At 39.9% G+C, this 12619-nt stretch overlaps 1 protein-coding gene across 1 annotated transcript in view; it reads left to right on the top strand.

The window, feature by feature from the left end:
• Positions 1 to 12391, top strand: part of rnf11b (ring finger protein 11b) — a 34870-nt gene extending 22479 nt beyond the window's left edge. The window contains exons 2-3 of the mRNA XM_014216642.2: positions 8415 to 8584; positions 10551 to 12391. Coding sequence (XP_014072117.1) covers positions 8415 to 8584; positions 10551 to 10722 — 342 coding nt within the window. The 3' untranslated portion in view covers positions 10723 to 12391. The remainder of the gene's footprint in view (positions 1 to 8414; positions 8585 to 10550) is intronic.
• The last annotated feature ends 228 nt before the right edge of the window (positions 12392 to 12619 follow it).

The raw sequence follows: 12619 nt of genomic DNA, 5'->3' as shown, positions 1-12619 counted from the left end.
CCACTTTGAGTGAGGTTTCCATGGGAGAATATTAATTGCAATTTCCTTGATTCTTCGCATCCTCTCTCCTCGCCTCTTTCTCAAAACCCATTGAATGAGAAGGTCAGAGGTCCCTTCCCTATGACCTCATCCAATAGATTTTGGGGAGGTGGTGAGGAGCGCGGACATGAGGAATCGAGGAAAAGTTTTTGAGCTTCTCCCCATGAGACAGCACTCGTGCCTGGAGCGCATTGGTCTGATGTGATGTCATCTCAGTCTGACGGGCTCTGACAATAGAGGTAAGAGGTCTCTAGTACCCAAAAGCCTGTTTTAGCATGGGCAGCACCATTGACGACTTTCACCATTTTGAAGTAGTCAACTGGGTGGGACTTCCTATGGGTTAAGGAAGGATCACATAGTTCCATTCAGGTCATCAGGAGAGATTAGCCAATGAATTCTACTCGTGAGCAAACATTCCATAGTTGCAGGGGGCAGTAAATCACCAATCTTAGCTTTATATCTGTTCAAACAACACTGTTTGACAGTATGCACCCTTTCAGTTTATCAACTTCAAACATAGGTTGCATTTCAAATTTGGGGAAGCTAATTTTCACCATAACAATTCACCTTTATAATAAAGCATTCCATGCATCATTGCATTTGCAAACTTACAGAAGATAGCCTTCTATTCCTAATGTGATGAGTAGATTGGATAGTCATTATTTAGGTTAATAATATAACTCAATCACTGTTCTGCAAAAAAAACTTCAATGCATGGCTGAGCGCGAAGTGGTGTCGAGTAGGCCTAGGCTTTATCAAATGAGTTTCTTCACCTTTGCACAGGAAAAAATCGGCCATTTTTATAAACACATTTCATGCTATGTTGCTACACTTTATATGACTGGAGACATTAGAATAATCTTTTTTAATAGGAAAAAAATGACAGGGTAGACTACTCTGCTGACACTGACAAACAGATGAATAAAAAGGACGTTGTCTGATCCATATAATAGGTCTACGAGACCGGGAGACACAAACACAATATGACATCTAACCTGGAGGAAGAAATGATTGTCCAAAAACAAACTGTCAAGTGGCACTGACCCAACAATGATAAAGAGTGAATATGTGCACTCACTGGGGACATGGTCGATGCTCTCCGTTGGTGCCAATAAGATAGGCTATACTGTTCTCTCAGTTAAGTTGATCATTTTGATAACTAAAACACAGATTAGTCTTCATTTTGTTCCCGCAATTGAATTTTAGAATATTGCGATATGCCTGGCTGGGCCTTTCTACTTTTCACTGACAGTTGCAACTCAACAATCATCTATTTGATATTTGCTGTGCAAGATACTATAGACACTGCAATTTTTAAAGAAGCTAAAGATCCTCGGTGGCCAATGCTTTCTTGGTAACCTATTTTGAATGATTTTATTTATTTCTGTTTAGAAAGGACTAGGCTTATTAGGTTATACAATTTTGTCAATTAAATTGACTTTAGGAGAAACTTCAGAATGGAGATGGCCTCAATAGAGCTGCCCATGCTCTCACAGACGCCATAATGGGACAGATACAATGTTGCATCCTTCAACTATCTATGGCTCTGACTTTTATATATATATATATATATATATATATATATATATATATATATATATATATATATATATATATATATATATATATATGCAGCATCTCGGCACTGAGGTCACCTGGTGAAAGGGCGGCCTATCCCGGGTTTGGCCGGGGTAAGCCGTCATTGTAAATAAGAATTTGTTCTTAACTGACTTGCCTAGTTAAATAAAGGTTAAATAAATAAAGAGGACTTAAGCATTTTCCAAAAGGGTTGCATTTTGAGGGCTGAACCTGTTTTGTTGTTTAAAGTCCAGCTTTCACCATGCACTCATTTCTTGCTTATTTTCTGTTATCCAGTTCTTGCTATAATCCCACAAAGAGTTGAGACTCCCTCCCATCTTTTAGGTTACATACACAGTACTATGCATGCCCTCACTACATCATTGCCTCACTACCATTGAGGCTCTGTTGGTTTTGAGAGTGAAGTTCATCTGTGACCTGGTTGTAGCTTCCTGTAAATTGGCGTGGCAGGCAGCCGTATGAGCTAAACATCTGACTGAACTGGGCTCTGAGACAGTGAACTGGTCTGAACTCCGGTCTCACAGCCAGACTCTGACAGAAATAACCCCAGAGAGGACAGAACGACAGATTGGGAAGCACAGGACGTTACAGTCCATGTACTCTGTTCATGCAGACACACCACAGACAGATCACTTGCTGGCAGACCACATATCACATGATGTTGTACATCATAGCCAATCCCATTGACAAGATTCACAGATCATACACTAAGTAGGCCTAGACTATAGCTTAGACGGGTTGTTGTGAACTTCTGATCAATGGACACCATCGAAACCCTGAATCAAGGCAATTCCGTTGGGGTTATTCCTATTACATAGTTCTTTCCTTAAATGCCCCACTTATGTTCAATTAGCGAAACAAACTATACTGAACAAAAATCTAAACTCAACGTGTAACAATTTCAACGATTTTACTGAGTTACAGTTCATAGAAGGAAATCAGTCAATTGAAATAAGTGAATTAGGCCCTAATCTATAGATTTTACTTGACTGGGCAGGGGCGCCGGCATGGATGGGCCTGAGAGGGGATAGTCCCACTCCCACCCACTTGGGAGACTGGCCCACCAACTGGGGAGCAAGGCCCAGCCAATCAGAATGAGTTTTTCCGCACAAAAGGCTTTATTACAGACAGAAATACTCCTCAATTTCATCAGCTGAATCCTGCAGGTGAAGAAGCCGGATGTGGAGGTTCTGGGCTGGCGTAGTTATACATGGTCTGCGGTTGTGTGGCCGGTTGGACGTAATGCCAAATTCTCTAAAACAACGTTGGAGGCGGCTTATGATAGAGAAATTAATATTAAATTATCTGGCAACAGCTCTGGTCGACATTACTATAGTTAGCATGCCTATTGCACGCTCCCTCAAAACTTAAGACATCTGTGGCATTGTGTTGTGTGACAAAACTGCACATTTTAGAGTGGCCTTTTATTGTCCGCAGCACAAGGTGCTCCTGTGTAAAGATCATGCTGTTTAATCAGCTTCTTGATATGCTTGATATAACACATTTGTGCACAAGATTTGATAGAAATAAGCTTTTTGTGCGAATGGAACATTTATTTTATCTTTTATTTCAGATCATGAAATAATGGGGCCAACACTGCATTTATATTTTTGTTCAGGAAACCAATTGAATGGTATTTGGTAATTGATATAATCTCTTGCAATGCGATTGGGAATAGGATTATTTTTTGTTTATTAGGCCTAAACTATGCTGCTTATCCGTGGAGATATTGTCACGTTGAAGAACATTTAACATTCTTCCATCAGGCTTATTGTCCCTGGCCTGACTGCAGAGATTCATTTACATCATTTAAGGGTTAAAATACTTGCTATATTAATCCGCAAATGCATGAAATTGAGGTCTTTGCCATGCACGCCATGCCTCTATGAAAATTGCTGATGTTACACAGTGTGTGCAAATAAAAATATTAGTCTGGATTTCTAATGGCTAAGCAGAAAAGGCGATTTCATAATCAGTGTAAGTACTATGTTTGTAACATTAGAAGCTATGTATGATGGGACCTGATCAAGTTATGGTTGATTAGGAAACCGTAGACAAAGCTTCTGTCAGGATTTGGATATCTACAGTGCCTTCAGAGCGTATTCACACCCCTTGACTTTTTCCACATTTTGTTATGTTACAGAAGGGATTTTGTCCATTTTTTGTCAATAAACTACACAAAGTACTCTGTCAAAGTAGAAGAAAAATGCAAACTTTTTTTAAATTAATGTAAAATAAAACACAAATATATCTTGATATAGATAATTATTCAACCCCCTGAGTCAATGGGGTGGCAGGTAGCCCAGTGGTTGGAGCGTTGGGCCAGTAACAGAAAGGTTGCTGGATCGAATCCCCGAGCTGACAAGGTAAAAATCTGTCCTTCTGCACCTGAACAAGGCAGTTAATCTAATGTTTCCTGGTAGGCCATCATTATAAATAAGAATTTGTTCTTAACTCACTTGCCTAGTTAAATAAAAATGATAAATGCATGTTAGAATCACCTTTGGCAGCGATTTAGAGTTTTTCTGGGTAAGTCTTTAAGGGCTTTGCACACCAGGTGGATTGTACAATATTTGCCCCTTATTCTTTTTTTTTTTTAAGTCAAGCTCTGTCAAGTTGTTTGTTGATCATTGCTGGACAACCATTTTCAAGTCTTGCCATAGATTTAAAGCTGATTTTTAAGTCTAAACTATAACTAGGGTGCTAAGGAACATTCAATGTCGTCTTGGTAAGCAACTTCAGTGTATATTTGTTCTTGTGTCTTAGCTAATTGTCCTGCTGAAAAGAGAATTTGTCTCCCAGTGTCTGTTGGAAAGCAGCAGTTTTCCTATAGGATTTTGCTCGTGTTTCTTTTTATCCTAAATTCCCTTGTCCTTGCCAATGACATACCCATAACATGATACAGCCATGTCATGTGTTGCTGGATTTGCCACTAACATAACACTTTGTATTCAGGACAAGAAGTTAATTTCTTTGCAACATTTGTTTTAAATATTACTTTAGTGCCTTATTGCAAACAGGATGCATGTTTTGGAAAAATGTTATTCTGTACAGGTGTCCTTTTTTTTATAGTCTGTCATTTATGTTAGTATTGTGGAGTAACTACAATGTTGTTGATCCATCCTCATTTATCTCCCATCACAGCCATTAAACTCTGCAACTGTTTTAAAGTCACCATTGGCCTCATGAGCGGTTTCCTTCCTCTCCGGCAACTGAGTTAGGAATGGCGGCTGTATATTTGTAGTGACCGGGTGTATTGATACACCATCCAAAGTGTAATTAATAACTGCACCATGCTCAAAGGGATATTCAATGTCTGCTTTTTAAAAAAAAATAATGTTTACCCAACTACCAATAGGTGCCCTTCTCTGCGAACCATTGGAAAACCTTCCTGGTCTTTGTGGTTGAATCTGTGTTTGAAATTCACTGCGGTAGTCATCATAAAAATCATGTTAAACACTATTATAGTCCATGCAACTTATTATGTGACTTGTTAAGAACATTTTTACTCCTAGACTTATTTAGTCTTGCTATAACAAAAGGGTTGAATACTTATTGATTCAAGACATTTGAGCTTTTTTTTGTAAACATAAAAAATAAATCCGCTTTGACATTATGGGGTATTGTGTGTAGATCAGTGACACATCTCAATTTAATACATTTTAAATACAGGCTGTAAGACAACAAAATGTGGAAAAAGTCTAGGGTGCAAATACTTTCAGAAGTCCCTGTAAATAGGGTAAGGGAACACCCCCCTGAATTGGACAAAATAACATGGGAACATATTGGCAGAGCACGAATCATACACTCTAATGTAAATACCACCCAAAGCGGTCCATCTCCATCCAAATCATATTGCAATTTTCATATGGTGATTGCTAATTGTAACACCCCGAAAATCCATTAGATGGCGAGCACGCTCCACCGTGGATTTTCATATTGCAAATGATACACAAGTCAACACCCAAGGGTCAAATTTTGATGAAATGAAAACATTTTTGAAAACTTATCACCCCCTTAAAAAAGTGGTTTCTGGACCGTTTTTCGAATTTATTTAGTTTTTTATGTCAATTACACATCTATAAGAGCTGTATGAACATACTTTTGACATATTTTGACATATTTTTGGGGGTTGCTTTTGCTTGTGCATAAGGCATATGTTTTGTGCATTTGAAATATGATTTCATAGGAAGTCAAAAGTGACATTTTTTCCCCTTTTTTTTGCCAAATGCCATTAGAAATGTGCAAATAAAATGTCCAATTCTTTTTTTTGTCAATTATGAAAGTATTGATTGTGCCAAATCACAGCAAATATCCAATAGATGGCGAGCGCTCTCCGCAGTGAATTTTCTTATTGCAAATGTAACACAAGTCAAGAGTCAAATTTCTATCGGACGTCGTCGGACGTCTAGTAAGGGACCGTACATTTGCAATATGCACTTTCTCACTAACCATACACCTGGCGCAAATGAGTTCCCTTCATGTATGGTAATGAACCTTAAAGGGATAGTGCGACATTTTGGCAATTAAGCCCTTTTTTTTTTGCTTACCCAGAGTCATGGGTATGATTTATTAGGTCTCTGCGTGCAGTTTGAAAGAAGGGTGAAGGTAGTTTCTGGAGCCGTTGCTACCTAGCGGTCAATGACTAGTGCAATGACTGGAAGTCTACAGCAACACTAGCATTCTAGCTGGTAAGTATAAAAAGGCAAAATTGCCAAAAATAGTCTGCAATCAAATGTAAAATTAAGCGTAAACACTCTTAGCGCAGTGGAGCTGTTTTAGTGATGCCGGACATGACAACCCTTTAATATCAGCACATAATGTTCAACCAGAGAAAAATGTTTGACATTTCTATCCATTGACGATCTCTGGAGGGCTCTTCATAATGAGGATTGGTACTTCTGACATAATTTAGACTCCATGTGACAAGTACGTCTTCGCTTCTCAACCATCATCCAACCACAGCACAGAACAAGATATGCGGTGTGAATTGCTTCTATTCTGTATAGATCATGCAGGTGTTTTTGGTCTGACACAGTGGAGTATCTGACTCAATTATTTTTGTCATTTCAACTGTATGTGTTAGATATGGGACCATTTTTTACTTTTACCCCTTTTTCTCCCTAATTTCGTGATAGCCAATTGGTAGTTACAACCTTGTCTCATCGCTGCAACTACCCTACGGACTGTGGTGAGGCGAAGGTCGAGAGCCATGCGTCCTCCGAAATACGACCCTACCAAGCCGTACTGCTCGCTTAATCCAGAAGCCAGCCACACCAATGTGTCGGAGGAAACACCGTCCAACTGACGACCGAAGTCAGCACCACAAGGAGTCACTAGAGCACGATGAGACAAGGAAATCCCGTCCAGCCAAATCTTCCCCTAACCCAGACGACACTGGGCCAATTGTGTGCTGCCCCATGGGTCTCCCGGTCGCGGCCGGCTGTGACACAGCCCGGGATCGAACCCGAGGCTGTAGTGTCGCCTCAGCACTGCGATGCAGTGCCTTAGACCGCTGCGCCACTCGAGAGGCCAGATATGGGACTATATTTGACCGCAGAGGTGTATGTATGAGTGATTGACTCTGTTAGAGGTTGTAAACCTCACATGGGCTTCAGACATTGCCTGCATGCTCTAAACTAAAGCCTTGTTCACACTGCAGGGCTTAATGCTCAAATCAGTTTTGTTTTTCAAATCTGTTTTGGAATACTGACTGTCCAAACAGCAAGATACAAGTGACCAAATCAGATTTGTGTGTGTTCAGACAGCAGTCATTTGCTGACATGGTTACAGTTAGTTGTCATAGTAACGACGGGTGCGTGCGCAGGGGTGTAAGCTGATTTGGTGGTGGTGCTCGCTCAGAAGTTATGTAGCAAGCTAAGGTGACAACAATGCCTGCCATGGATGTTTCCCAGTTTCTTTGAATGTTCAAAATCATAGTGTAAGAACACTTTTAAATCCTAAAAGGATAACTTTCAAAACGAGTCCTTTTTGGCTGGCCACAGCAGTCAACTAGCTAGCTGTAGCTGTTTAGCTTTCTAGCAAATTCACTCATTTGCTTGTAAACAATTAAGAAGCTATTTAAATACCACATGTTCCTATCAAACTGTCAACAGAGTAGCTAGCAAGCAACAAGATATACCAAATAACAGCCTAAAAACCACTTGAGGGCAAATAAATTAGATTTGACTGTTCAGACACAAGTCGCATGGCCAGGAAGCAGATTTGTGTATGACTTCAAACCACTGACGAAGGTGGTTTGAAATGTGGCTTGAAATATCTGATTCTATGAGCTTTTTGGCTGTTTAGACTGCAGGAAGAATAACAAATTGGAATCGGATATGCAAAAATAATAGCATTTGAGTCACTTCAAATGGCCAACGTGAACACGGCTTAATAGCTTTCGCTGCCCTTGCTTTCATTGGTAACAGATTTCAATAGGACACTTTGTCTTGCATTTTCTCAATTACAGGGATTTGAACTGAAACGCCCATGTTCCCCTTTTTAGAGTGAAAGTTCTCTGACTTGGGAAAGATTGCCACCTGCTGGCTCTATAATTTCAAACCACCTCTGATATACTCGTTCTAGTTGCACTACAGTGATACTCTTTACTCCAGTCAACACTTAACTTGGTCGTTTGAATGTAAAACAGTGTAATGGCCTTGTACGTTATATTCACAATAAACGTGGGTGTTTTCACTAATCCCCTCTGTGTTACCTAGGCCTATTCTCAGGCCTCTAAGTGCAAGTTCCTATGTGTCATTGTGCCCATGCAGGAGCAGCCCTATGTGCCAGTGTACCACCCCACGCCCAGTCAGGCCCGCCTGGCCAGCCAGCTAACAGAGGAGGAGCAGGTCCGCATTGCCCAACGCATCGGCCTCATACACCACCTCCCCAAGGGAGTGTACGACGCTAGCAGGGACGGCTCCGAGAAGAAAATCAGAGAGTGAGTACCACTGGCAATAGCACTCAAACACAACACATCTCCAAGCATTAAAACACTTATGTTGTAATTGTGTTGGATTAATGTGCCTCGTACTGAATGGAAATGGGCATCTGTGTTACCTCTGTATGCACATGCACATCGGGTATTTCCATGTAAAAGACCCCATGAGGACCAACATGTGAAGTTCATGGGAGCCTATCAAATGAAAGTTAAGAGTTTATATTTTGGGGAAATGAAGGCATAGATACATTTTCAACCATTTTCCATCTTAAATATTTGGCATAAGTAATTTCTGGATAAACATCTACCAGAAAAAGTCAAATAAGGAATTAGAAATACATCAAAACACAATGTTGATGTAAAGACCGTTGGCAACTAATATCAACACTTATATTTAGATTTGGAGAAATTGTTTGCCTTCTGTAAGTTTAAGAAATATTGCCTTGTAAATCCCTTATCAAAAACTCACATCTATAAGATATTTTCACGTCTCTCCCTCATGAGAGAGGATAATGAAAGTTCACAGATGTAGTGAAGTTAATTAGTTATAGTGATTTTTCTTTTTGTTTATTAATTATTATGCTTATGAATTATTAACGGTATACTTAAGTATTTTGGTATGCTAGTAGATACCCATAGACTTCTAGTCATTGCGCTAACACTACTTAGCATTGGCTCATGAGACTACCTCTAACTTCCTTCATACTGGACACAGAGACATAAAGATGGCATCCACAAGTTAATCTGACCCTGGGGAAGTAGATAAAGGGCCTCGTTGCCAACATGTCTAAGTATCCCTTTAAGTGATTAAAATTCATTATTTTGTTACCAATTCGGTAACAGAATTACAAAAAAATCTGTAATGGAATTACCGCAACTGAATCGGCTTCAATGGGAAATCATAATAGTCACAAACCACAGTTTGGTCCCCAGCTACTTTCCTCCCTTCCATGTTCAGCTCAAATCTGTTTTTTCTTTCTGTCATCTGGTGGTCAAACCAAGAGTGTTATAACGGTCTGAGTATGGACAACTCATCCCTCTCGCTGGCCACCCTGGCCTTGATTTCAACGTCCACAGACAGACTGGACTGGACCCAATCTGAACCTACCATAGGCATATCTTTCACAAGTTTGGAGAGCACAGTACAGTACACTACAGTGAGTAGAGCACAGTACAGTACACTACAGTGAGTAGAGCACAGTAGAGTACAATACAGTACACTACAGTAGAGTAAAGTGCAGTGCAATACTGTACAGTAGAGCACACTACTGTAGAGTACTGTATAATGTACTGAACTATACTGTACTGAACTGTACCCTACTCTACTTTACTCTGCTGTGTTGTGCTGTACTGTACTGCAGTGTATTCAACTGTGATGTCCGAACATGTGAAACATGAGGAGAATGACATTCATATCCATAATGATGCATTGCTGTGTAATACAGATCAGGGACCCATGATATAATTCCATTACCGGGTGTTAATCCACTTCACTTAATGTAGTTCAAAGCCCAAAATATATTTTTTCTAACTCAAGGTGTCATGTCGTAGCTGACACCCCATTCTTTCTGCAGACATATTTGAATCTTAATTCGGGGCAGATATTTAAGAGTTTTTGTAAAAACATGGTCGCTTATAAACCTGAGGGAGATTTTACCATGATTCTGTTACCAAAGTTGGCATCTGTACATTTCTTCCACAAAATTTGTTTTTGTAAAATATTCTGCGGAAATTGTTCAAAGTAGTTGTATGGTTTGTTAAACTTTGAAATTAAAGTTTTTGGTTTGGCATACATTTTAAAGTGAAAAAACTGGTAACGTAATTCTGTTACTGTGGAATTGCCCGATCACTTACTGGTGCTGAATGTCAATGTGTAATAAATGAAAATACTGCATAAGATAGGTAGGTAGATACAACTTCTTTCTAAATCCCACATGATACAAACGTTGTCTCCCCGTCTGTGCAGGTGTGTGATTTGCATGATGGACTTTGTGTATGGAGACCCCATCCGGTTCCTGCCCTGCATGCACATCTACCACATGGACTGTATAGATGACTGGCTGATGCGCTCCTTCACCTGCCCCTCCTGCATGGAGCCAGTGGATGCTGCACTGCTCTCCTCCTACGAGACCAACTGAGACACAACAGCACCACCGCTACCACCCCTACACACTGTTCTGACTTACTCTCGCATTCCACCTATGCGGCCCCCTCCAGCATCCCCATGACCCACAGACAGCACCTCCAACAACGGGGAGGGTCACAGCCTCTGGGAGCAGTTGGGGGCTGTGTGGTGGTGTTGAAGGGTGCCGTGGAGGCGATGGATGGCCAACACAGAGAGGGTGCCTCTACATTCTGGCCTGGCCTGCTGGACAGGAAAGCCCAGGCTGGGGGAGGACTGTGGATACTGGTGATCAAGACTGTCTCTTACTGTCATATATCACCCTCTGTCCACAGCCAGAATTCTCCTCTCTCTCACTACCACACTGTTGTCGTAAACGGCCACTCTAGAAGGGAGGGGAAGGGAAGAAACGCGTTAAAACTCTAGAAATACAGATATATGCAAAGATCTCTTGCAAGGAGGTGATTCACTGGCTTTTCTCTCCTTAACATTGTGCTCAAGTCAGAACCTCTGTTCTACCAGTCATCTTAAGGGCTCATTGGATTCGTTTTACTAATAGAGGAGCAAACTATTAATGCACATGTACACAAATCAGAAGAACTTCCACTTATTTTCTAGCCTCAGTGGACGAGTTCAGCATATGCTTACAAAATATTTGAATAGAAACACTTAATTTTTTCATATTCAGTATCCGCAACATGATTGTTTCAACACAATGGTAAGGTTTGTTTTCCTGAAGTTGACACTGTATCCTTAATTGGTGAGTTTCTTAGACTAATGATCAGTCAAAAACTGATCATATTGGAAGCAGAGGTTTGTGGGTCTGCTAGGGGTTGGTCAAAAGGTGTTTTCGATCAAAGTACTCTTGTTTAGCACAGTCTTTCTAGACTGCACATCACGTTTCATACCAGAGATATTCAACCTTCAATTCACCCCATTCAGAACAAGTGTCTTAGTCATATTACCAAGACTATATGATTTATCATAATTAGGCCTTTGTGTTTTGGTTAATCAAGTCACATGACCTGGATTTTAACCTTTTATTTTTAGCCTTTTCCAGAAATTTGAATTATTTAAAAAATGAAAGCAATTGTCTAAGGATGGAGCTGGTACATCTGACATAAAAAGTTTGATGAAAAAGCTTTAAATAATGGTTGGAATCCAGGTCATGTGACATGATTAACCAAAACACAGGACCCTTGTTCATAATGCATACACACAAGTCATTGAGTTCATTTCAATGAATTAAGTCACATGCCCTAGTGTTTATTTATTAGTTCAACATATGAATCATCATGTTGTTGTGCAAGGGGTTTGGAAATGAGTGTGCTAACCACCCCAAACCCTTAGATTTGTGTGTTCGTCTGAATCTGTCTGAGCACGTGCGTTTCCTCATCCTACTTGTAAATAATGTTGTTTTTCCAAGACTTTCCTGATTTTCATACTCCCTGATGTATTATGATAACATGCTGGGACCTTTTAACAACTATTCAATCAGCACAGTTCGCTGTAACCAATAGTTAATAAATAATGGGTGTGGTTTTGGTCATGTTATGTTGTTGTATTTTGGCTCCAATTAAATGTAAATGTTTATTTAAATGTTATTTTAAATGGGGGCAAGGTATCTTTCATGTTAAGTGATCATTTTGCGACATTTAATAAAGATGTACTTTGTTAATTGAAAACCCGTTCTCTCATAGTTGGGAAAAATATGCAAATTTTCCATAAATTACTATGAAAGTGTTGATCTATTTTGTTAGTTCGAAGTTTTTGGATGTGAAGAGCGGTATATTATCTATTTTACAAAGGAAGTAATTTAGTAACTTGTTATCACTCTTTTCTCCTCATCCTAGACATTGAATTCACCACCACCAGCTCTCTTTGGTATTCAGAGGGCTAGTCACATTCGGAAT

This window comes from Salmo salar, chromosome ssa10 (genome assembly GCF_905237065.1).
Source record: "Salmo salar chromosome ssa10, Ssal_v3.1, whole genome shotgun sequence".
NCBI lineage: Eukaryota > Metazoa > Chordata > Actinopteri > Salmoniformes > Salmonidae > Salmo > Salmo salar.
Note: the sequence above shows the minus strand (reverse complement) of the source record. Positions and strands in the feature narration are given on the sequence as shown.